Source organism: Pogonomyrmex barbatus, unplaced genomic scaffold (assembly GCF_055798465.1).
Source record: "Pogonomyrmex barbatus isolate J1 unplaced genomic scaffold, ASM5579846v1 scaffold5, whole genome shotgun sequence".
Taxonomy (NCBI): Eukaryota; Metazoa; Arthropoda; class Insecta; order Hymenoptera; family Formicidae; genus Pogonomyrmex; species Pogonomyrmex barbatus.
In genome coordinates this window covers 11,886,689-11,912,593 of record NW_028297149.1, presented here as the reverse complement: position 1 = coordinate 11,912,593, position 25,905 = coordinate 11,886,689, and the positions used below count along the sequence as shown (strand labels likewise).

Below are 25,905 nucleotides of genomic sequence, written 5' to 3'. Positions count from 1 at the left end.
GTATATTCTAATACATTCCAGTATATTCTAATGACTCGTGTTCGCCTTATTTCCAGAAGGATTCTCAAAGTGCGAAATTGAAATAGCGAAGGTGTCTCTGTTCCATAAAAACATATGAGGCATCTTATTTTGAAATTTTTATGCAATTAATATTTGTAAAATTGATCGACAATCGAAGTTAAATTATTCTTTGAGGAAATTTGACGTCGAGGTTAGTTTATAATTCTTTCGCAGTCTCATTTGTGTTTCATAATTTACATGTTACACACACAACACATAAAAATTACCGTAGAAATAAGTACAATATTGTTAATAATATGTAATAAATAAAGTATTCGTTGGCGTTGATATGAAATTATGATAATTGTCGTTATGTAATACATGTCTAGAATATATCATGTATTAAATAATAATCATGTATCAAATATTTTATACATTTTTATTTTTTTCACAGCAACTTTTTTATATTATAATCATCCATAATGGTTTCGACATGGGAAGATTTCTATGCGAAGCATCCACCTCCTCAGGATTTGGAGCAAAATGAACAGGCATTGAAAGAATTCACCAGGAAGCATTTCGAAGCGGGTAACAAAGTGGTATTGGTAACGGTAAGTCCTAGCATTTGACATTGTATATATAATTTTCTTACAATCTTCTAATTTATAATGTTATAGAGCGGAGGTACAACGGTACCTTTAGAACACAATACAGTAAGATTTGTAGACAATTTCAGTGCAGGCACAAGAGGATCAGTTTCAGCAGAATACTTTTTGGAGCATGGATATGCAGTTATTTTTATGTATAGGTAATATCTAAATATTCTACATCATTACTTAATAAAATAATGTACATAATTTGTTACATCTTCAGAATCAAATCCTTGGAACCATTCTCAAGACATTTTATGGGACAGAAATTTTTAGATCTACTTCAACTATCAGAAAATGAGAATCCTGTTATTACAGGTAAGTTACAAGAAGAATTGATCATATATAGAATCATATATATGATACAAATTAGATATATATTTATTTTCATAGTCTTACCAGAATATACACAGAAGGTAGCAATAGTATTGCGAAAATATAGAGAGGCATTTGATCAAAACAAATTGTTGCAACTTACTTTTACAACTCTCTCCGAATATCTCTGGTTGCTTCGATCTGCCTGTCAAGCATTAGCGCCTTTGGAGAATAAAGCTATTTTATATTTAGCAGCAGCAGTTTCAGATTTTTACATTCCTTCCAATGAGATGGTAAATTTATCTTATTTATGAAATATATTTTCATTAGTATATCAATAGCAATAAATATCAATAGCAATAAATATCATAGCAATAAATAGTATATCATAGCAAGTATATCATAGCAATAAATTCTAATAAATAGTATAATATTTTAATAAATAATATTCTAATAAATAGTAATTTTTTTAGTCAGTACACAAGATTTCTTCGACTGGACCACCAACTATATCTCTTCAATTAGTACCAAAGATTTTAGCTCCATTAGTTAGTTTATGGGTACCAAAGGCATTTGTAATTTCCTTTAAATTAGAAACCGATGAAAGCTTGCTGATTTCTAAGGCAAGGACTGCCCTCAATAAGTATCATCATAATGTAAGTAATTATCGTGTTAAATTTTCTGAATTCTCTAGATAATATTTAAATCTTGATGGGAATTTTTTTCAGCTTGTAATAGCTAACATATTGCAAACTAGAAAGCAACAAGTGATAATTGTTAGCAAGGAAAATAATTACGTTCTATCTCTTACAAACGAACAGTTAAATAATGGTAATGAAATTGAACAATTAATCGTAAATGATCTCGTTGAGAAGCATGCAAAGTTTATACAGTCTAAAGAAATTAGTTGATCAACTTATTTTTTTAAGCTAATACTTAATATATTTTAATTAATTTTATTTATAAGATATACATTTTGAAAGTGAAAAGATGTTACAATATCACAATTAGATGAGGTTTGATATAATAGAATATTTAATACACACACACACACACACACACACACACACATATATATATATATATATATATATATAGTGTGTGTATGTGTGTGTGTGTGTGGAATTTTAAAAGTGATATATAATATATGTAAGATTTTCAGTAAATACCTCTATTTTATACAACAAATACACATTCACATTTTTATATAGATAGAATGTTCCAATAGAATAGACAAAATGCATTCATAATGATTAAAGTGAGATATTTCTTATTAAAGGTATTTACTATTTTAATGATCTATGGGAATTATATTTTAAATATTCACATTGACATGGGAAAATATTTTAAGATCATTGTTTGTGTCAAATGTTATATAAATTTTATATAAATATACCTTGTAAACCGGATTAGAAAAATCTTAATTTTTAAGACTAGCTAACAACATATTGACCTTATCTACGAATTGTCTATCTGATGTCCCGCATTGCGCCAGCACGAATGTGAGAGCTGCAATATCCTTTTGTTCATATGCTGTTTGTGCAGCTTCGCTAAGCAAACTGTAGAATTATAATATTTATATGTGCTTCGTATATTTTTCATAAAATATATAGTTTTCAAATTACTTACTTCAATTTCACTAAATACTTTACTTTGAGATCATCTTTAACTTTGGCTAAGTATTTTCTTGCTTCTAACTTTTCATTATACTTCAGGCATTCATCTATGAATGGCTTAAAAATTCATGAAGAAATTATTTCACTAAGTTGATAAACAAATAAATGTATAATTATATCGAAACAATGCAAGTTTGTTATTTATCATTACCTCATAACCAATGGGAGACTTTTTACTTTTGGAAAATTTTTCTAAGTCATTCCATAAGCCTTGTTCCGCTAGGCATTGTATTCTTAACCACCAATATCTATTAAGATATTACTCGATATAATTTAAAACAATATAAATAATTTGTTTAAGATTATAAAAATTAATATACCTTCGATCTGGTATTTTATATTCTGATCGTAGTTTATCCGCCAATTTCAATTCGTTACGGAGCAATAATACTTTCACAGTGTCATGCAGAGGTTTTCCCACAACCGATTCATGTAACGTATCTTCTAGGGATCTTTGATATTTCAACAGTTTTATCTGTTCTTCTGTTAACGACGCATTTATATCATTACGAGCCAATCTAAAATTTTCCTGAGCAGATTGCAATAATGCATCTCTCGACATCGTATTCTAAAAAATTAGCACATCTATTTATTTGGTGTATTAAAATATTAAAAGTGCAAGAATAATTTTACTAACTTTTCGTTGATAACTCTCGGTGATAAACCATACTGCTTGTGAATGAAAATCATCGTATTGATTGTAAATGTCACGCAACGTTTCTCTATTATGACTTTGACAGTATTTGATATATAATGCCATTGCGAGAGGACAATGCATTATAGACATCTGTATTAAAGATCATTATTGTATAAGACTTCCATGTATATTTAATATATCTGCGCTTGGAATAAAGTATTGCTGCTTACTTGGAAATCTCCGAGAGTCATGTTTTCTCTGAGATGAAGAATAACGGTATAAACTAAATCCGTATTGCCACTTTCCACGGCTTTATGCAAAGCAGCACGTTCCTCGCCAAGTGTTAACAGCAAAGGTACTTGTTGATGCGCACGCGGTTCGTAGTCAATTAACTGAAAAATAATGATATGTATTCAATGAAATATATTACTTTATATACCCATATAAATGAATATTTACTTTAATGGCTAACTGTTTTCGTCCACAATCCGCTGCTCTTTTTGCAATTTCGCTATACGAAACACCAGGAGCATATCCTAATTTATCAGCAATCTCTTCTGCTATCTGTTCTTTGTCTAACTGTGTTTGTTTCACCTATAAAATATACAAAAATAGAAAAATATAATTTTTAAATAATATGTAAAATTCTATCTCTTGACATATTTTTTACCTTATAACAAGCCCAATGTGCTAATATTCTACTTTCCCCGTCGATCTCGGGTAGCTGCAAGTGTCGTGCTATTTGTATGCTTAAATAATAATGTCTCCGTACTACCAACCGGTCTAATAACACTTGACTTGTAAGAATATTAAATCTAATATTAATAAGGATTTTATACTGTAACAATTTTATATTGTAACAATTACCAAAAAAAAAAAATGCATAAAATCTTGCATATTATACATCAAATGAATATAAAAGGATACTGCGTATATGTTAATGGAATACCCACAGCAGGATGCCTCACTGCATTCAAGACCCTCAAAGTCCTGCACATTTGAACATAATATTCCGAATTCATTGTTTTGCTGAATCCTTTCCCAAACTTGGCAGCCTGATGAAAAATTGACATTAGATAATTATTTAATATTTCCGACAAAAATATTTATCCAATTTACCCTCATCAGAATTTTTTGTGTTTCGAAATCGAATTCGTGACTCGCACCATCGATGCACGCTTTTATCGCCGAATCTAACTTGTCCTTTACTAAATCTATGTAACTGTCAGCTTTGTGGCTTTTCTTTTGAAACTGTTTGGAAGCTTCCAGGAGATAGGAAGCAGGATCAGTCGAGTTGATTCTAAATATTCTCTGTACAACGTTTGGTACTTTTTGTATCATTTCGTGGGAGTTGCTCGATAGTACACGTACTCCATCAATTTCCGTAACCAGATGTACTGGACCATCATAATTGTACACTATGGTATCAGCTTTACGTCCTATTACCATTATTGTACTACTCCAACTGCATACCACAGCTTCTGTACCGCACCTGCAAATATTTGTTAAATTCTAATATCTTTTAAAATATATATCTTAATTCTAAATAATATAGTTCTTTACCAACCAGGCTACATTTACTAAAGGTTCTTTCAAATCTATATAGCATTCGCAATATTTCTCTCTGAAGTCTATCGAACCAATGTACAAATGTCCAGTATCAGAGCAGAGTGCGATATGTCGATTATTGCTGGATACAGCTATCATTACTACGCTATTGATTTTATCTCTAAAGAGATTATCCTAGGAACGAAATAAAATAATTTCTTAAATCCAATATTAATTTTTAAATATAAAATTCTATAATAGATATAATAATCTTATAAATTATAAAACAATATGCTTACAAATAAAACAGTGGTCTGATAAGATTGATGAATTATAAATATCCCTTCTCTATTTGACAAAATCACTTGTGTCTCTCTATCACAATGTACCATACACCAACAATCAATCTGGCCATATCCTAAAAATAATTACGATAACAATAATTGAAAAAATGTATAAATGTATAAATGTATTTATATATTAAATATATAAAAATATATTAAATATATAAAAATATATTAAATATATAAATATATTATACTTGCTTGGCATATCAGTGATTGGTCGGACTTTTGGCTCGGATACATTGTTCACTAAAAATATACGATTGGTAGATGTTAAAACAGCTATGCCAGTGCTATTAGATGTTGTAAAGAACTTGGCATCGACAACTTTAGTATCCTTGGCAGCCTTGAAAAAAATCAATATATTGTAAAATTAATAATTATTTACAGATTTATATCTTAACTAACTTACATTTCCCATGCTAAAAGTATGTTGATAATTTCCAAACATGTCATATATAAGAACCATGCCATCATCTTGTACACACAGCAATTCTTCTTGTTGAGACCAGCCAAAGGATATCAGTTGTCCACTGCTCCACTAAAAGAAAAATAAAAAGTAAAACTTAAAACAATTCTCAATTATATCTACTAAGGAATAAACTTAGGAAATAAGCTAGAGTCTCAGCATCTCTTAAAACTAAAGAAGTCTCACTTGTAACTTGGCTGTCAATTTTCCTGACGATGTATACAGCAATATCAAAGGCTTACTGGCTCCTTGGACTTTGACAAGTTTCTTGGGATTTCTCGTTACAGCGATGGAACCTCCATAAGGAGCTGCTACTAATAAATTGTTGCTGGAAATCTCATGCTGGAAAGATAATGGATATAGCTCGAACTTTCTGTAATAAAAATTGATATTATCAGTAACATGCTAAGCCCATTATTTTATCATACACAAATATAACCGTATAAAAAGTTGCACTTGTCAAAAAAAGATTATAAATTTTAAAATTACATTTACCGAAAGTACACGTCTCGTCCCAGAGGAAACCAATCGGCGGTTAACATCGCCGACATTTTTTTAACGTGTTGATGTGACTGACAAAACGATTATTACCGATTATTACAAATCGTGACAGATTGTATTCTTCAGTGTTCGACGTTTGACAGATCGCATGCTTCGTTCTGTTTACCAAAACGGACATCCAATAAGAAAATTTGCTTTCTAGTAACAATATTTATTCCTAGAAAACAATTCTCTCCTCTATTTCACGAGTAACAAACTTGATTATTACTTGATACTTCTATAAAAAGAGAAAATAAATAAGCATATTACATAATTATGAGTCAATTGAGTAAAAATCTATTTCTGCTTATATTAATTTGAATAAAAGAAAATCTACATTAAATTTTTAATATTTATGTTGAAGATATATAGTATCATAATTTATCGCAATTTTTTATTAAAAATATCTTTATAATATATTTAATTAAACACAGACACATATTAAAGATACGTCTATTGTTTAAACATATATTTGTATTTCTATTTTAATAACAATGTATTGCATTTGTTTTATATACTTTTGGTTTTACAATTTATTATTACTATTAGAAAAAGATGAAAAATTAAATCGAGACTAAAGTTAATCTACATTGGTAAAAATGGACATTAGTTAACTGGAGTTTAACTCTAGCCAAGTTCGCTAGATATTCTTAAAGTGGACAATTTTTATATACTCATATCGTTGTTCTATATCTTGTGGATATCATATCTTCAATATTTGCGTTTATCGCAAGGTCATTTATTGCAAGCTCATTAAGATGCTATATTTGTTAAGTGTACTTTTCGATGTAGCACGAATGTAATCTTTCAATATTTTTTTTTGTTGGTCCGTTCTCATTCGCTGAATTATACACTTCATTTATTTCTATTTATCTTTATCATCTAGTATCTATCGGCCAAACCCGATATATGATATAACTTGTTATCTCAGCAGATTCAAAGTTCGCCGATATAATTTCTTGCAAGTCATTATTGGAATTTATTTCGTCACAACAAGTACAAAGTACGGGATATCTTCAGATTCGCTGGCATCGTTGTTGCAGAAGAACTCCGGCGAGTTTTGTGGATAGTTGGAGTTATCACGAACGTCGTTTATTTTTATAAAAAAAAAAATTGAATCCTCAAAATGTTGAAGGTAGGTACATTATTTAAAACATATGTACAAAACATATAAAACATATGTTTGCATTTCCATTTTAACAACAATGTATTGCAATTGTTTTATGTGTTTCTGATTTTATAGTATTATTATTATTAAGTCTGTATCATATACATTATTATTATAAGACACTACATTGTTTAATAATATATTGAATTGTATTTTTTATATTATAAAACGTCAGAATTTGCTTGGATATTTATATATTTTAAGGTTATATCAATTTTTTCGAAAACAACATTTTATTATTTATTTACAAAAAAAGATCTTGACTTTTGTTAAATAATTTATAAGCATTTAGAACAAAATTATAGTAATTAAAAAACATTTTTTCATTATAAACAGAATAATTCCCATCTAATAATTTCTTTCTATTCAAGTAAAGATTTTGAAGATAATTGTCTGTAAAAATCAAAATGAAATATATTTTATATATTAAAATTAATGGAATCCATTTATATAAAAAATGATAAATATAACATCTTTTTATTTATAGGGTACTGTGGCTTTGGTGACTGGTGGTGCCTCTGGACTAGGCCGTGGTACTGTAGAAAGGTTTGTCAAACAAGGGGCAAAGGTAATTGTTGCAGATTTACCTTCTTCGAAAGGTAAAACTGTGGCTGATGAGTTGGGAGAAACCAATGCAGTATTTGCACCTATGGATGTATGTATAATATTTAATACAATAATATAATTATTTTTTAAAACATGTGAAATTACATCTTATCTTAAAGTAGATAATTTATAATTATTATTATAATTATTATTTATAATTGTTTTTGTTTTATTTTTATTTAATTTGTTCTTATCTTATCATTACCTTTTTATTTAGTTTAAATCCTTCCTTTTTTTAAGGTAACTTCAGAATCTGATGTTCAGGCTGCTCTTGATCTTACAAAACAAAAATTTGGCAAGCTTGATGTTCTCGTCAACGCCGCTGGCATTGCCATAGCCTTCAAAACATATAATAGTAATAAAAAACTTCCTCACAAATTGGAGGATTTTTCTAAAATCATTCACGTCAATACTATTGGCACTTTCAATGCTATTCGTCTTTCTGCTGGTTTGATGATTGAAAACACACCTAATCAAGATGGTCAAAGAGGTGTAATTGTCAACACTGCAAGTGTTGCAGCTTTTGATGGTCAAATGGGACAAGCTGCTTATTCTGCCTCAAAAGGAGCAGTTGTAGGTATGTTACTTTAATTTCTTATTATTTTATTTATCATTTAAATATTATACAAAGTATTTCAGAATTCTTAGTTGTCAATCCTACCACGATATATGTAAGCTCCATTAACTGATTAAAAGATCTTGATTCTGAGACACTGTGTACATAATTTTATTCTTGCCATGCTTATCATTGCATTTATTTATTTATTATTTATTTTATTCTAAATTATAAATTTCTCTTATTTTCTTTTATTTTTTATAAGTTTTCTATAATTCACGTTATTATGTAGGAATGACTTTACCGATTGCTCGCGATCTTTCCAAGGATGGAATTCGTGTCGTAACAATTGCTCCAGGACTTTTCGATACTCCACTATTAAGAGAATTGCCGGACAAGGTGCGCACTTTCTTGGCAAAAAGCATACCGTTTCCTCAGAGATTGGGGAATCCTGATGAGTATGCCATGTTGGTGCAACAAATCGTTGAAAATCCATTATTAAATGGAGAAACAATTAGATTGGATGGTGCTTTGCGAATGCAAGCTTAAAGAGCTATCAATTGTTATCAAAATATTTTTGAGACTTATATGGTTTTTCGCATGTATATGCAAACAATAAAATTTTTCTACAAATTTGAATTTTATTTCTAAAATCCTTGGAAATCTTTATTTCATTGCATTCAAATAAATTTCCTGGCATTATAGATCATTGATATATTTAAATAAGGATAAAGTGAAAAACGAGGAATATTGAATGAATAGTCTTTTTTTACATGCAACACCAGTGTAATTCCTTTGAAATGTACGCCCTTTATAATACACAGGTATCGACAATTCTATTATTCCGTTTCACTGTACATCATTTCCTACGAAAGAAAATCTCTCCCTCCGCCTCCTTCGTCATTTTCATTAACTTAAGAGTTTAATCAACTCATTAAAGCCCAGTTTGCCCTAAAATAGGACAATTAATTCTTCTAGTATCTTATTAATCGGTCAACACAAAGAAATCTCGGTGACCTTATATAAAGTCTTAGTGATCTTGTACATTAATTTATCTATTCTTTGTGACTGTACTGGTTTTAAATATTTTTTATCAACTTAAAATTATTTTTTATTCAACTTAATCATTTTTCTCAGTTAATATGCGCTAAAACATCTTCTTTCCTTTTCATGGATGTTAATAAATCAGTATGGTAGATAGTTTTGTAAATAAAAAATTTTTTTTATAATTCCGATTGATAAAAACTTACACATTATTTCCGAGATAATTATAAGCCAGTTAAATTGTATTCTGGAAATTTTCTTGTGCTTTCGACACATGAAAATAATTACGTTTATAGTTATATTTTAGACAGTCTTCAATACCATTTGATCTATTAACATTCATTATTCTAAAGATAATTCAGTCACAATTCCAAACGTCTTTATTTCCACCAATACTCGATCACCGTAAGAATTTTATGACTCTTAGAGAGAGTCTTAGTGTGAGTTTTTATTACAGTTAGTCTTTTTTGCCTAGCACTTCAGGCGATCGCCAAAAGTCTAGCAGATGTCGAAAGTTGTCGGGGTGGCCATCAGGCAAAGTAATTCTACCCTTTTGGGCCCCGGGGCCCAGTCAGCCCTAGGCGTTCGACTCCTTAAGCGTCTGCAATTTTTCCAATTGATCTGGTTGCAGTTCATCCGGGATGCTGGCTCTTCCTCCTACCAGCATCTTGCCTGGCGCTATTTCCTCTTCTTCCATGACCTCGGTAACTTCTTCAGTCACTTCCACTACTGTTCCTCTCGATTGAGAATTTTCGTTGGTGCTGGGACCGGAAGTTGATTCCGCTTCGCTTCCGGAACTGCTACTTATCGGGAATGGTGCCGAGTCGGTTGGAAGTTCGTCAATTGTAGATTTTTCTTCGACTTCTTCTGCTTCTTTTTCGTCCAACATGACGGTTGATTCTTCTTCTTCTTTACATTCATTTTCATTTGGATCTGAAGCCACGCTTGAAGCTTCCGGCTCAACTTCAGGGGCTTCTGCGGATTTTGTTGAATCTCCCGGAGTTTCCTCCGCACCGGGGAAAGGATGTTCGATCTCTTCCATTGGAGTTGCGGCTGTGATTACGATTTGAGCTACTCCGAGACCAAAATCATCCTTTTGATCATCAGATTTGAGATCGTCATTGAATTTGGGATCCTCAAACTTTTCCGTCTGCAAGTCGAATAAGATTTGATTTTTGGTATAAAATAATTTTCTGTGATTCTATATATGAATCATATATCGCTATTAAATTTAAGAAACACGACATATTTTTTGCAGAAACAAAATTTAATTTTAATCTCTGAAGCAGATTTTATTATTAAATTATAAGATACATTTATAACATTAATACGTTAAATTTTTGCTAAAAATAACTGCATGCTTTTTATAAAAAGGAAAGTATTAAAACCAAATGTTAAATATCTAATTTATATGATCTCTCGTATTGTTTTAATTTACCTTATTACCCGATTCATCTGTTACCTCCACAACTGCGCAGCAAGTTATAATATTTCATAGATTAAAATACCTGCTGTATTTCAACTATTATCATAGCCTATTTTGAAAATTCTAATCTAATTTGGAAGCTCACCTAATATACCTGGAGTTTCCTCTGGTTTATCGCTATCGAACTGTGAACCATATTGATCCTTTTGATCTTGGGATAAATTTATCATGAATCTATTATCACCATTCACCATTTTTCCTTCTTGTGATTCTATAATAGACGTGTGAAAAATACATACAATATATATATATAAATAGGAAATAAATATTTAAATTAACAGTGAATTAAAATAATTATAATTACCTTCCATCTGAGCAAGTTCATCGGCTAACAAAAATTCTGGTACTTCCGGTGGGGTAAAGACTGGCGGCGCAGAACTCGGTGGTGTTGTGTTGTCCTAGAATAATAAAAATTTTATATTATTTTTGTTATTAAATTTGTTGTTAATTAATTATTCGATTTATAATTTAACGTTTAACACAATACATTTTTCTGCTTAATTAATGTATAATTTTAACCAAAATATATTTTTTATAGTCATGATATATGACTAATTTAATTTACAAATCGATACATATGCGTGTAATCTATTTCATATTTAATTTTTCACCTGTGGGGTCAAAGGACATCCATCTGGGCCACAGGGCTCCACAACGAGAGAGGGAAACAGACCCCGCTGACCTCTTAATTCACCTTCCCACCACCCATCGTCTACATCATGTGGTTCTTTTTTCAATATTTTAACGATGTCGCCTTCTAAAAAGCTTAACTCCTCATCGCATGTCGCATCATAATCGTAAAGCGCGACGCAATACTGCTCCATTTCTAGAATTTAAGATATATATCATGTATTACTTATCATGTTTTTAATATTTAAGATTTTAGAGTTTGTCAGAACAAACAAAAGTTGTAAATAATAATAAGTTGTAAATAAATCAAATTTTTTGACATACCCCCAATATGATTTTGTATTATAGTTTCCGAAGCGGCACTTTGCAAATTGGCATCGGGATCGACGGCGTCGTGATCATCAATGGTGTAATCAACAGACGAGAAGGAGATCTGCTGAACTAGACCTGGACCCTGCGAAGTTAGACCGCCGGTGATGATCTCGGGTTCTCTCTCCACATCGAGATAGTTTTGGGGTACGAAACCTTCTTCTCCACGGTAATTTCTTGCTTTTAACCATCCATCGCCGTCGCCTTCGCCCACTACATCCAACTGCTCGCTTTCCACGATAGAAAGCTCATCGGGATTTTGCGCCTAAAAAATAATTTTCTTTTTTACAGAATAAAAAAACATATCATTTTAATTAGGAATATTTTTGATATACAAAGTACTATTTAATTTCCTATGATCAAAATTTTGCACTCTATAAAACAATTTTACTAGAATCGCTTACTGTGTAAGAGTATAGAGCAGTGCATTTGTATATGGGTTGGTTTGAAGGCATCTCTGGTGTCTCGTGCATCATCTCGTGCTCGTCTTTCTCTTCTTTCTCCCAATCGACTGCTGTCGGATCATCCCAGCCTGCTGTTAATTGCTCTATTCGTTGCTTTTCCTGTTCTAGCAATGCTAAAGAGAATCTTTTGTTTTTTAAACAGTACATATGAAATGTACGAAACAGATTAATAAGAATAATAAATAAATTGTGTTAATATTTATAAATTTACAACGTATGAAAATAGTCTGCATACCATCAACTTCGGCACTGTCATGCCTCTGCCTTTCTTCGACATCTTCTTCTTGTTGAAGCGCATTCTTCCCAGGTCGCTCCAATGTTGTTAGGTCGCTCCCGCCGTCACCATCGCTATCATAGAATGAATCTGATGACGGATGTTCCTATAGATAAAGAATTAAATATATATATACATTTCTGTTTTTATTATTAAAAATTAGAAAAATTTATGATTTTGATACAATTTGGCATATTATATATTTTAATAATTACCGCTGCACCAGATGCATCTGTTCTAACGGAGAGAGAACTGGCCGAACGTGGCATGTCCTGGACACTGAGTGTTTCAGCTTCTTGCAAGAATTCGTCTACATTCACTATAAAATACGAAGCAATAAGTAAGAATATCATGAAAGGTATTTTCCTTACATTCCTTTTATGCTCTTTTCTTTCATAAGTTTTCCTAATATTTTCGTGATTTTATTAAAATGTGGAAAATATTGACAAACCTCCACCGTGTCGAAGACATTCTATCCTTGCCTCCGCTTTAAGTTTTGCAGTCTGTTAGAAAAAGATATAAATTATGTGTATGTACGCGTGTGTGAGAGTGTATGTGAGACTGTTTGTGAAAGTGCGACGTATCATATCGTTATCATGATTAATTTATGGATATATAAATAAGTAAATCTTTATTTTATAGATGGAATTAAATAAAACTCTTACCTCCGCTCGACGAATAGCGTGCTTTAACTCATCTATCTTAGTATCTAAATCTGGACCATTAGGATCATTCGGATCAGTCTGAAAAAAATAAATTAAAAGGTTTTTATAGATATATACAATAATTATCCTAATAAAATAAAATTTTATAATAATAATATATATATATATATATATATATATATATTATTAATTATAGATTCTTCAAAGAAATATCATTTTAAGATTTACTAAAAATATAGAATTTCAATGGAATCAATATATTATATTTACATTACTGATGCACATGATATCTCTTTTTTAGAACATCCAGTATTACGAACCTTCTGACCAGCCTCTTTAAGTTGCTGCAGCATTTGAAGCTTTCGATTATTTTCGCGGATGCTACTGACTTCGCGGGCAATTTTTGTCGACCAGCGACGTGCTTCTTTGCCCAACATCGTTGCTGCCGAATGATCGGCAGTTATCCTAAATTCGTTAAAAATTTCATCTAGATTATGCTATTATGCTATTAAAATGTAGGTTTAAAATTTTTAAAAACGCTTATTTAATATCGATTAGTTATAGTTATAGTTATAGTTTTCATTTTGTTATTATATCAATGTAATTTATTATGTAATAGAAAATTATCTATATCAGAATTTCACGTGCAAGATATATATATATAAAATGTTTTATAACATATAGAAAGAGATAATCTACAAACCTATCTATTGGATCATTATCGCAAGGTTCAAACTCGTATTGAATATGTTGCTTCAAAACGGGATAGTATAAATAGCAGCATTGAATATTGTATTCCCTAGTGAGCTGTAATTTAATATTATTACTTAAAATAAAAATTTTAAATATTAATTTGAGAAGAGGATTAAAAAATGCAAAGCTCAAAATAAGTAAGAAATATAAAAATGAATAATAATATTATATATATAATAATATATTATACTTGTTTATTACTTTAGTAATATATATCTAATATAATAATATAATATCTAATTTTATATATAATATATTTATGTATTTTTATTTACAAATTAGTGATGTGATCTTAAATATACCTGCTGAGCTTGATCACGGATTTTGCCGAAGCTGTTTTGTGTGGCTAGACAAGTGAGTAGTTCTGTACGTCCCATCAACGTTAAATATTCTGCTACTTTGTCGTAAACTTCTTGTTCCAAATACTAGTGACATAGAGAAATGCGGTAAGTGAAAGTAATCTAGGTTTAATATAAGAAACATGAAGACGGAACAGAAGATAATTTACATTAGAAATAAAGAAAGAAAACATTTAAACATGTTTTTGAAACCTTTTTGATCTTGCTGCCATTTTGTCAATTTGCAAATCTTATTACCGTGACTTGATGTGATTTACCTGCATAGTGGTCTGTAAATCGACTACAAAATATCGATTCTGATGGGCATTGGCGGCGGCGAGGCTCAATAGATAATCATTACGAGCACCAGTTGATTTCTCCTCTAAAGCATCTCTCTTCGAGCTCACCTGACAATCGCAAATAAAATTAATCAAAATTTATTTTTATTTTCTTTTTATATCCAAATATTTAAAGTATCTCAAAAGTATTTGTTATCTTTGCTTGAAAAAAATTATTATATCTACATAATAAAGTCCTCAAAAATTATAAAGTTTTAAAAAATCTTATGCGAATTATGGCTTAAAATGTCAGCAATAATTATATCATTTTAACGTAAGATCATATACCTTGGCGCTATTTTTCTGCAAAGACGTTATCGATTGGAAGAAGGAACCCTTCTTCTTCTTCAATCTGAAAGCATCGATTGGATATGAATTATTATAGTCGTGATTATATGGTTGGCTTATGTAGTTAGTTTATGATAATGAGATCAAAAGAATAAATTGTCAAAGAATTAGAAAAATTATTAGGACTGGAAAAGTTAGAAAACATGAGGAATGAATAAATAAAACTAATTAAAGTTTTTATTTTATGAATTCTATTAAGAAAAACACTTTTGTTTTTTAAAAAAATACTCTTATGATTAAAAGAGAGATGGCTTAATTTTGAAACATCAAATAATCGAAACTTGATATATACGTACTTTTCTTCAATGTCCTTTGCTTTATCGCGCACATCGTGTGCACTGTGTTCCTCGTCAAAGTACAATTTTTTCGTTTTGTCGACATCCTGTACGCAAGTTTGGAGCTCTTTTTGTACTATCAGTAATTGGTCGATTGCCTAGAAATCCGATTGGTTTTTTATGAAAATTTATGCATATAAAAATGAATGCATATGAAATGTATTATTAATATTTATTTGACAAAAATCTTATATTCAGATACCTTCTTCGAGATTTGTAATTTCCGCATCTTGAGACTCTTAGCGTCATCGGCGATCTGCTGCTGGAAGACCTCGACAGCGGCGAGGCGTGCGCGCGCCAGCTTCTCGTTTTCCTCCAGCACAGTCCGCCACACGTTCCACATGTTCCTACAATCATTCGACCGTCCGCCAGCGCGGATTGCCATTTACCTATGACCCTTCTTCTCCTTGGCAAACTTCCCCGATCGATAAGCCAAGAATTGAAACTGGTACAATTCCGTAGAGGTCAAATTCCCGTGCTTATACTACGCGAAAATAATTCTTACTTTTATTGAGTCACATCGATTTTTTTTACCTCCTTCTCTCGTTACAGTGCATAAGAAAATTGTAAGAATTGTACATATGGATTAGATCAATTAATTATTGAAAATTGATAAATAGTCAAATGCGGATATTATATTATATATGCGTAAAGATAATTCTTGGCGTAAGATCAAGATTTTTCGCAACCGTATATGTCACTCAATTACCATTTTTCTTCTGCTCCATCGATTTTGAGATCTGGTATGTTCGGTATCTTCTTATTTAAATATGCGGACGATATTTTAAGTAACGCCTGGAAAACGATAAATCAGAGTATCGCAATTATAAAATATTAAAATATATAAATAATAGTAAAAGATATCATAAAATATTAATTACTGTTAAAAATAAATACGCATATACATTAAAAACATGGATAATTCTTTACCTCAGAATAGGATTTTTCAATGGCAGACTTTTTTATCGTGAAATTACTGAAAAAAATAAAGATTATCGCTTATTTGAAATTATTTAAAAAATTTCTATTATAATAATCTTGAAATGATAATTAAAGTTGTTCATCCTCACCGTATGTCCTCCAAAAGATCGCACTCGTGTTGATTTTTCGCTTGCAATTTTGCCGCCTGCTCCGCGTGCACATTCTTCAGAAACTTTGCGTAGTTTCCCTTGTAATCACAAACAAAGAAAAAACAAATTAAATAAATAATAAATCAAGCACTTTATTATCTCATGTTTTAATTACGTGTATTTTTTATTTTTAACAATTAATCCAACTTGTCTCTGCATTTTTCTTTCTCACATTCCCTCTCATTCAAAATGCAAATTGAAAATCAATGGTAATCAATGATGTAAAACAGCGCACTTTAATATCACATACGAACAGTATTTATAGTTGTTTCTCGGTGAACAAGAATTTTTTATTTATCCATGTGCATGTATAGGTGTATAAGTAAGTCCTTATTTTCAAAGAAACGACTGTGAACAACGCCCAGCGGACAAAAAGAGTAAATTGCGACGTATCATTAAAATTATATATAAACAACATTTTATCGGATAATTGATTTACTGTAGAATATTAAAAATAAAAAAATTATATTTTTCAAAATATATAATTTAAGATATTTTATAAATATTTATAATTATTATTTGAAATGATAATAATCCATAAATGTATAATTTTTAATATAAATATAAATAATTAAAACTGTAAACATTGTAGCATTTGCAACAATTGTTCTTAATAATTTATATTATTCATATAATAAACATTTATATTAGTTACACACATATACACATGTACGCGACACACACCACGCACGCATACACATGCATACATACGTACATGCATTTAACAGAGAACGTATTTTCACTCGGAAACGCACACCACAAATTTTGTTTCCAAAATCGATAAACATATTTCCTTAAAATTATTCTATCATTCCGCTATTTCTCGAAAGTTTTTATGATTTTGTAAATTCTACGCGTATAATTTGTCTCCCCTAACATCTAACACATGAAATAATACCGAAATTAGATCGCTCGCGAAATTTCCACATGAGGGGTGTTAACAGGGATGTTATTACATTGAACGTGCACTTTTTCGCCTTTTATTTTTTTATTTTATTAACTCTTTCTCCTCTTTCTTTTATTCTATTCTTCTTTCTTTTCTATTCTGAAAAGCTTTCTTCTTCGTATCAATTAAGACCATAAGGCATATTTTTTCAGAATTTTAATTTTGACGTTATAATTATAATAGATTTTTCTCGCTTTCTCGTATTCTATTACCATATTATAGTAATATTATTATATTTTTATTGATACGTCTTATTCTGAGATTAACATATAAAATTATTATTATCACTATTAATATTTAATATTTAGAGATTAATAAAATGATTGCAATAATAATTTTTTAAAATCTTTCGACTTTTCGCGGAAGGTACGAAAGAAATATGGATCTTATGATTTAAAACATATTTCATTGTGATATTATCTTTTTGTGCCTTTAGTTATATATTAATTCGCATAAAAATATCGAGTTGCACTAAAAATTGTGATATTATCATTTTATATAAAAAATAAAAGATATGAAGAATCCTTCAGGTTCATTTTTCTTCTATGTTTCTAACTTCAACATAGAAAAACGATTATGTTTGATACTCGATATAAGGTCGATTTTCTTGTGTAACTATATAAGATGACTCTTGTGTTTCGCTTGCGTAAAGAACGTCTCTCCGTTATCTAAACATGGAAAATCGACTCTACAAAATACGGAATGCGGGGGTCACAACCCGTTACTCGGGGGCGAGTTCTCGAGAGAGTACGCAATGACTTCCTCTTACTTTTCTCGGCGGTGGTTGCATGCTGAGGCGAGTTTTTCCCGCAGCGCCGGGGGGTAGAGGAGGAGGAGGGACAGTTTTGCTCTCACTTGCCCTCGCTCACTCGCGACTCACCCTCTATGCGCACACACCCCACGCACGCACCCTCGTCGTGCACCTCTCGCGTGTCCGTACGCTACTGATCTCCTGCCCTCCTGAGGCTACCGCCGGGGGTAGTACGTCGCTTATTGATCGCTCAATCCCCACCCCCTAATAGCGCTTGCGCCTCCCCCGGGTCGGCGAACGACTTCCTCTCTGACGACCTACTAAGCCTCGAAAAAGAGAGATGAGAGGGGCAGATAAGGGGAGAGGGTTCATTAGAAGTTTTCATGATGATGTTAATCATAATTAGTTATAATTAGAGATTTAACGTATTATACATTGATTCTATTAAATAAAATATATCTTACAAAAAGACAAACGATAAAGATATATTCTATTTGTATGAATAGGGAATGATAAAGCTCCATCTAGAATGTTGCCTATTAGTCTATGTGTATACAGTATGTTTACAGTATTTTCTCTTTTATCCACAATTGTTCTCAAGTTTTTCTTGGATAAATAGATGTTGTCAGATTAAAAATAAGAATTGAAAACAAAATTATAAAAAGCAATCCATAAAGTTCATGCTCAAAAAAAGAGAAATTTTATTTAGAAAGCTTAACAAGCTTAAAGGTAGATCAAGTATCTAAAAGTAAATAAAACGAATTATGTAAATACATGGCCGATATTGCTTAATTATAAACTTGTATCCATCCCCATAAGTTTCATCTCCTTATTAAAGAAAATATTTTATAATACAAGGCTAGTTAATAAAATTATAATAAAAAAAAATAAATTTTAAGGAGTTGTAAAAAGAATAAAACTTATTTATTGAGAAATCGCGTATTCAACTTTATTTATCATAATGGTATAAAACGGGAAAGAACGATGGTAGATGTTATTATAATAATACATCGATCGCAATTATATTCACACAGTATGTCGTAAATCTATATATATGTAATAAACGCTTATATATACACATTGCAAAAGTTATATATGACAAGAGATATTAGACGAAGAAGTTTATGTTTAGTCTTAATATGAGTCTTTTTGCTTAAACAGAATCATATAGATCTTGAAGGATCATACAAAGCGAAAAATGACATTCATATCATTATCACTAATTAAAAATATCTTTTCTTATGTCCATTGATTTCAATAAATATTTTTTAGACAGAATCATATAAACCCGGAACAAAAAATTGAAAAAAAAAAAAAAAGCGAAACATTGAATCATAAAGACTGGAGTGCATAGCGTCTTGATAAGACTTTTGATATACATCCTTTAGCCATACATATTGTGCGATACCAAAAATCTAAAAAAAAAAAAAAAAAGCCATGTATTTAATAGTACAATAAATAAGTTCTTATCTATCAATATAATCAAAATTATAATATAATTAAAATTATTCATTTTAAGTAAGTCTTTTGATGTAAATAAATTTTTCTCTATACAAGAAATGAGTATCATAAGGACGGAGAAATTACCTTATAAATAATCGAACCATTCCTTTTTCTAAACTTTAAAATCTTCAGGATATGCATCTTGGAGAATTATTCGTTTATTTTCCGTTCTCAATAATCATTAAAATCCAATGTATTCTACAGCCTTCAAGGTTCAATTTTTAGCGATTCAAGTCAAAATACATCTCAGTCTTTTAAGAATTTAGTACACTCCGGTTTTCAATTCTCATCCTTCACGATAGAAAGATTATAAGATTTTTCTTAAGAATTTTTAAAAAATTATAAATATTTTCTTAAAGTTTGTTTCCAAATTTTTTTGAGATTTCTAAATTCCACTCTACTCTATTCCCATCTTTTATGGTAGATCGTCAGATGGTAATGGGCCTAAATCTTGATCTCCAGATCCCATAGGTCCATCCACATCAACATCCGAACCCATAGGAAGTCCAATTACTTCCGGCTGGGAAACTGCTCCTTCAGCAACCTGAAGAAGCATAGGATTTCCAGCAGCATCCAGAACAGGATCGGCTGTGGCTTCAGCGAGATTTGTCACTGACTTAGATTTAACGCATTGGAAGTCAACATGGCGACTCTTGGCCTCTTCCTTTTCCCAAGACATATGGATGAAAGGTCGTTGAACATAATTATAGATGACTTCAGCACGACCACCGGCACGTTTCTTTACTTTTTCTTTGTAAGTCGGATAACCCTCGATACCTAAACGAATTTTTTTGAGACCGCGCTCCTTCATCACTTGCTTGGCAACATCTCGATTCTCAATATATTTAAAGAAGCGATACATCGCCGTGCTATTGACAGCTAGAAATAAAAAAGGGCACATTTAATATTTAGGATCTAACAGTTTTTAAATAAAAAATGACGAGGAGGAAAGAAAAACAAGTAATAAATTCAATTAAAATCTAACAAAGCATAAAAAAATATATATATATAAAACTTGGAAATATTTCTAAAAATTTTGAAATATTCCCATTTCTATTGTAACAAGTATCACAATCTTCAAAATTATATTTATTTTATATTTATGCTATTTATGTTTATCATAACTCAATAAAAAGATTTCTAGTTAAAATATTGATAAATTCTAGCTTGTATACAAGTTCTATCACTTCCTGAATGTGCGAGGGGTTAAATATGTAGGACACATTATACAGGGTCATATTAATATCGCAAGCTACCTTGAGCATTCATCGTTGAAGAAAGCAGGCGGAACTAATGGAGATTATGTACCTTTAAAGATAAAGCTAATCGATTTTGCACTGAACATACTTGTAGTCAGGAAAATGCGCAAGGTTAACGCTTGTTGTATTCATAACTAAAAAAGTGCACGTGTTTTCTTAAAGAGCTTCTGAAGGTTACTCAAATTTATAGCACATTATTCGAACTCTTTCAAAAGCATGCATAAAAGAGAAAATTTTAAAAAGTTCTCATAATATATAGTAGATTATAAAATATATAATAAAATTATTTTAAACAAATTACACAATATAATTTTTTAATATAATTTTTAATTGTGTAATTTTTAGCTTTCTTCGAATTTTTAATATCATAATTTTATATTATATTTTTCATATTACATATTTAGATTACAAAAAATATATTATAAATATTGATAATTTAATTAAAAACGAAATTTCAGTTTAACTTTTCGTAGCGATACATAAAACATTTCTCAATAAATAAAATAATTTATTAAAGCATATTTTTGAAAAAATTGGATAATTCTGTATACTTACTTTGAGAATATTCTTCTCCCATCTGAGGCGGATACTCCTCGTCCCAATCGACGATGTCGTCTTCAAGCAAGACAACAATGTGACACTCGCGATCACCACGTCGTGCGCTATTCACCATTAATGGCAAGATTAAATCTTCTAAGAATACCTCGAACTGGCAGCGTGCACCTTCGTTCGATAACTCGTGCAGCAATCCTCCTGCAACAACAAATCTTATAATTTTAAAAATTCTTACAAGTAAATTATTTCCTATATTCTTACAAGTAAATTATTTCCTATATCGGTTTCATTTTCCGCCTACTTAATTTGTGAATTGTGATTAATTTAAGTCTCATTTAAATTGGTTAAGATTAATTAAAATATTTTGTGATACATGAAAGAAACGTTTATCATGTCATATATATTAATAATTTTTATATGTTACTTTTAATATTTTTATAATACTCACTGAGATTTTGGCATTTTACAGTGCTAGCATCGAAAGGCACTAGCAAATAATCACACGCCTCTCGTAGTTCTTGAACACTTACAGTTGGAGGACACCGAATTACTCCGCCTTTATAATATTCCAGAATTGCGCGGAAAACCATGGCGGAAATGCCATCGGCGACCTCATACTCGCCGCGTTCATTAGGTTGAGCGTATTCCACGCCCGAGCTGAACATACGACCCAACATAGTGTTGGGATGTGCTGTGAATAAAGCAGGATCAACAATAAATCTGAAACAATAAACAAATAACAAAAAAAAAATAAATTAACAATGGATTTAATAAAAAAATAGACAACAAATTTGATAAAAGAATAATTTAGAAATTGGAATATTCTTTGGTAATACAATAATACATCATTATCTCATTATCTGAGAATATGTTTCTATCTTCACCTGGTGTTGTCAACGATTAAGGTGATTCTTTCATCACTAGCTGGTTGATTGCTAACCCCGGTAGTAGATGCTGTCGCCGATCCTCCTGATATTGCATTATCTCTGTTGCTGTTCTGACTTTGACTTTGATTTTGTTTTGCCATATTAACGTTTGAACGAATTCTGTAGAAAAAATTAATTGCCTTTTTCAATAAACATGTACTAACGTATTTCTTTTTATTGCACAGATTTTTTGGTAGATGCATAAGAAAATATTGTGTTAACGCGGCTTACAAGACCTACCTTATCAATTGCGAAGCCTGGTAGCTCGATTTTGAGATTTGCAGACATTATAAGAAGAGAAGAATAATTGTTCGAAATGAATGTGTATACATAGAATGTGTTTCCCTTTTATTTAATTAAAATAAATATTTATAATGCTATATGTTTATACATGTGATTTAATTAAGATAAAGATAATAAAGATAAGTAAAATACATATCATTTATTATAGAAAGAGATGTGTACTTATTAAAAATAATATGTGTTTCATTCTTTTTATTTCAATTTTACTTAATGAAATTCCTAAATTATATGTTCTTGAACATTGGAAAAAAAGCGCTTTTAATTGTTACGTGCATTTACCTGTTCATGACTCTCATGCCGTGGGAATTTCTGCCGGTATTGAAAGAATGATAATGTCGATCGCCGCTGCTATCCCTCTGTACCAGACAAGATTTCGGCTTCGACGAGCCACCACAACTATACATGCACAGAACAACCACGTAATCTTATACTAATCGGCTACTAGTACAAGCACCTGTGACGTCTGTACTATGCTATTTTATAAGAATTTCTTGCTTCTAGAACATCTGGTATATATACATATCACAAAATGCAGTGCAATTATGTTAAAGCCAAATTCCCGTGATACAAGAGAATGATGTACGATGTTTTGGGAGATTAAACGTATCGCAAAAATAATCCTTTGTTCGTATTCATAAATATTTTATTTCGTGGAAAGTTGAATTTTGGGTGCCTATACCATGGAAAAGAATTCAATTCTAAAATATTATATGGTTTCAAATATGATTACAAATTTAGAAAATGTCTATTTCAAAGAGATTGTATTATCAATTATCAATTAATATGTATAAGCACGCATGTATATTAGAAAAATATGTATGCATATTTCATACAAAACGATAATTGATAATATAATTTCATGAAATCATTCATATATATATATATACATATACGTACATACATATATATGTTATATATATATATATATATATATATATATATATATGTTTTATCAATATATACAAGATATTAACGCATCAACTGTGGCAGAAAGCTCTATGAGTCAGATTAAGAAAATATACAATCATAATTTGATACATATTTTCTTTAAAAGTTATATCAAGACATTAAAAATTTTTTAATTTTCATAAGTTCTTATATATATAAATCCTTACTTATGTTTATACAATATTTTCTTTCTTATTTTTAATTCACAAAATATGTGACCTAGTTTGGTTATTAAAATCTGAAATACCTTGTAGAGAAATATTTGATGTTCTATGATATACAAAATGGTCTATGATAAAAAAGCAAATAGTGCTTTGTGAATTTCTCTAATTACAAGATATATATTTTGTCTATATATTCTTTACTCTCATTCTTTTATACATAGAATTATACACAGAATTCAAATATAAGATAAAAAACTTTATAATAAATTTTGGTCAATGATAGAAAAAATTAATATAAATATAGTTAAAATTAATCAATGTATTATGAAAAATGCATAACATACACTGTTTAAAACATAAATATATCTATGTAATATTATTCTATTTTTATTGTGCATTCTCTTTATTAATACATGTCTTATAAGTTTCATTAATTTCTTATCAATTGGCAAAATGATGCATGTAGATTGAAATATGAACAATAACTTACATGCAAATAATATATAAGGATAAGTGCATGCTGAAAGATCTAAGACACTGTAAGAATTCAAGTCAGAGCTAATCTCTTCTCGTTCGCATATAGAATAGTAGATTCTAACTTGTGAAAGTATCAACTTCCTAAATGTTAATAATAATACTCGTCACTTTGTAATATAACAGAAACAGTTGTAACAAGTATTGCTGTGAATCTACATGAGAATATATTATTCCACAGGCATTCTGTATTTTGCCGAATATAGAACTAAACGATTAAGCTTGGAGCAGGGAGAGATTTGGGATTTACCTCAATCTGTTCTTGTATAAACGATGTCTTCCTCTCCCATCGGTCTCTTTGTAATCTGTTTCTGTATCGCTGCTGCTGTCTTGCACGTAATTAATGCGCTCTGACGGATTTGACATGTTGAACCACCTTACAGAATAGAAAAGCATGTACAGAGAACATAATAAAGGACAGATAAAAATTTTTTTCTTTCCTGATGATTTCCGATTTTTCGCGGAATATTAATCCAAGATTTAGAAAACATATGGTTGATTTCTATTAATATATATCGTAGATTCTAATTTCGGTTTAATTTACTATTTATTCTTGAATTCTAGAAATTATAAAAAAAATGTAAATTAAACCGAGATTAAGCTACATTAGTAAAACTAGACACGAATTTATTTTTTTACATTATAAAAATATTTTAACCTTCTGACAGAAATCCTAACCTTCAAAAGTTTATCGTTTTATTTTTCTTTCTTTACAATCTTCATAGATTTTATCTTTTTTATATCGTTAAATGAAGATTTTAATGATCAAATTTAATTTTTATTCACCGATACATAATAATATAAAATTTCATAATTCTATGCCTTTGTCAAATACATAGAAAGGTATCGCAAAAAAGCGCAGCGAATCTGACAAAATTTTCAAATTTTTTTTTAACCTCCTCGGATTCTAGACTGTCTTTAGAAAATACGGAATTTCGCCATTCTTGTCAAATATCAAGGAAACGTCATGTAAAATGAAATCCGATGACACTTACGATCTTGAGATCGAGAGGAACCAGCTGAATCGCTTTAAAAGCCTCTTCGTGGATTCGCAGATCTCCAGATCGTATGAATCAGCGTGGATATGGGTTTACCCGATGTGACAACGGCTCTCCGATTAATAGATATAACTATATAATGCACGTCTCAATTATGTCGTTATCATTCAACTATAGCCAATATCTCTGGAACATTCCTCCCCGTACGAGTTTTGCGCAATCGAGAATGAGAATGTTCCGTTCGGTTGCAACGAGGTTGAATTGCACCTGTACTCAGATCAACATTATGTCCGTTTCTATCAATATAGATTATAGTTTTACTTGATTTAACTTTT

The 25,905-nt window shown here is 30.4% G+C and overlaps 5 protein-coding genes and 1 long non-coding RNA gene across 10 annotated transcripts; 3 read left to right on the top strand and 3 right to left on the bottom strand.

Moving 5' to 3' along the window:
- Window positions 1-474: 474 nt before the first annotated feature.
- Ppcs (phosphopantothenoylcysteine synthetase) lies at window positions 475-2,768 on the top strand. Its single transcript, XM_011645841.2, has 6 exons — window positions 475-611; window positions 678-808; window positions 874-968; window positions 1,044-1,258; window positions 1,439-1,621; window positions 1,694-2,768. The coding sequence occupies exons 1-6, from the start codon at window positions 483-485 to the stop codon at window positions 1,874-1,876; spliced, it is 936 nt and encodes a 311-aa protein (XP_011644143.2). The 5' UTR covers window positions 475-482; the 3' UTR covers window positions 1,877-2,768.
- Vps16A (vacuolar protein sorting 16) lies at window positions 2,294-6,309 on the bottom strand. The gene is made up of 16 exons (XM_011645840.3): window positions 6,135-6,309; window positions 5,826-6,012; window positions 5,583-5,711; window positions 5,372-5,516; window positions 5,126-5,244; window positions 4,846-5,021; window positions 4,398-4,770; window positions 4,206-4,333; window positions 3,949-4,093; window positions 3,738-3,872; window positions 3,509-3,670; window positions 3,279-3,428; window positions 2,962-3,209; window positions 2,793-2,889; window positions 2,595-2,698; window positions 2,294-2,524 (listed from the first exon to the last, which is right to left on the bottom strand). Exons 1-16 carry the CDS (start codon window positions 6,188-6,190, stop codon window positions 2,386-2,388), a joined length of 2,493 nt encoding a protein of 830 aa, XP_011644142.1. The 5' UTR covers window positions 6,191-6,309; the 3' UTR covers window positions 2,294-2,385.
- Window positions 6,310-6,991: 682 nt separating this feature from the next.
- scu (hydroxysteroid 17-beta dehydrogenase 10) lies at window positions 6,992-9,142 on the top strand. The gene is made up of 4 exons (XM_011645839.3): window positions 6,992-7,314; window positions 7,835-8,002; window positions 8,194-8,530; window positions 8,802-9,142. Exons 1-4 carry the CDS (start codon window positions 7,306-7,308, stop codon window positions 9,056-9,058), a joined length of 771 nt encoding a protein of 256 aa, XP_011644141.1. The 5' UTR covers window positions 6,992-7,305; the 3' UTR covers window positions 9,059-9,142.
- A 775-nt stretch (window positions 9,143-9,917) lies between these two features.
- On the bottom strand, window positions 9,918-18,595 carry LOC105431576 (protein nervous wreck). Of its 2 annotated transcripts, XM_089081455.1 has the most exons (22): window positions 18,399-18,595; window positions 16,624-16,721; window positions 16,484-16,529; window positions 16,263-16,348; window positions 15,756-15,900; window positions 15,515-15,651; window positions 15,159-15,222; window positions 14,811-14,939; window positions 14,497-14,619; window positions 14,145-14,248; window positions 13,762-13,906; window positions 13,442-13,519; window positions 13,228-13,279; window positions 12,992-13,095; window positions 12,738-12,882; window positions 12,443-12,615; window positions 11,994-12,303; window positions 11,651-11,865; window positions 11,344-11,437; window positions 11,125-11,250; window positions 10,992-11,023; window positions 9,918-10,703 (listed from the first exon to the last, which is right to left on the bottom strand). In XM_089081455.1, the coding sequence occupies exons 1-22, from the start codon at window positions 18,417-18,419 to the stop codon at window positions 10,131-10,133; spliced, it is 3,000 nt and encodes a 999-aa protein (XP_088937581.1). In that variant the 5' UTR covers window positions 18,420-18,595; the 3' UTR covers window positions 9,918-10,130. The 2 variants fall into 2 exon arrangements, with proteins under 2 accessions (XP_088937581.1, XP_088937582.1); XM_089081456.1 differs by lacking the exon at window positions 10,992-11,023 and having other exon boundaries at window positions 10,474-10,703.
- Window positions 13,400-14,611, top strand: LOC148935456 (uncharacterized). The gene is made up of 3 exons (XR_016140336.1): window positions 13,400-13,540; window positions 13,743-14,331; window positions 14,477-14,611. It is a non-coding gene; the product is annotated as an uncharacterized LOC148935456 (long non-coding RNA).
- A 705-nt stretch (window positions 18,596-19,300) lies between the features above and the next one.
- On the bottom strand, window positions 19,301-25,784 carry LOC105431575 (BTB/POZ domain-containing protein 10). 4 transcript variants are annotated; one of them, XM_089081464.1, is made up of 8 exons: window positions 25,568-25,784; window positions 24,823-24,948; window positions 23,206-23,322; window positions 22,582-22,743; window positions 22,146-22,417; window positions 21,698-21,895; window positions 19,968-20,762; window positions 19,301-19,795 (listed from the first exon to the last, which is right to left on the bottom strand). In XM_089081464.1, the coding sequence occupies exons 2-7, from the start codon at window positions 24,936-24,938 to the stop codon at window positions 20,299-20,301; spliced, it is 1,329 nt and encodes a 442-aa protein (XP_088937590.1). In that variant the 5' UTR covers window positions 24,939-24,948; window positions 25,568-25,784; the 3' UTR covers window positions 19,301-19,795; window positions 19,968-20,298. The 4 variants fall into 4 exon arrangements, with proteins under 4 accessions (XP_088937590.1, XP_088937591.1, XP_088937592.1 ...); XM_089081465.1 differs by lacking the exon at window positions 25,568-25,784 and adding an exon at window positions 25,231-25,404; XM_089081466.1 differs by lacking the exon at window positions 23,206-23,322 and having other exon boundaries at window positions 25,568-25,783.
- Window positions 25,785-25,905: the final 121 nt, after the last annotated feature.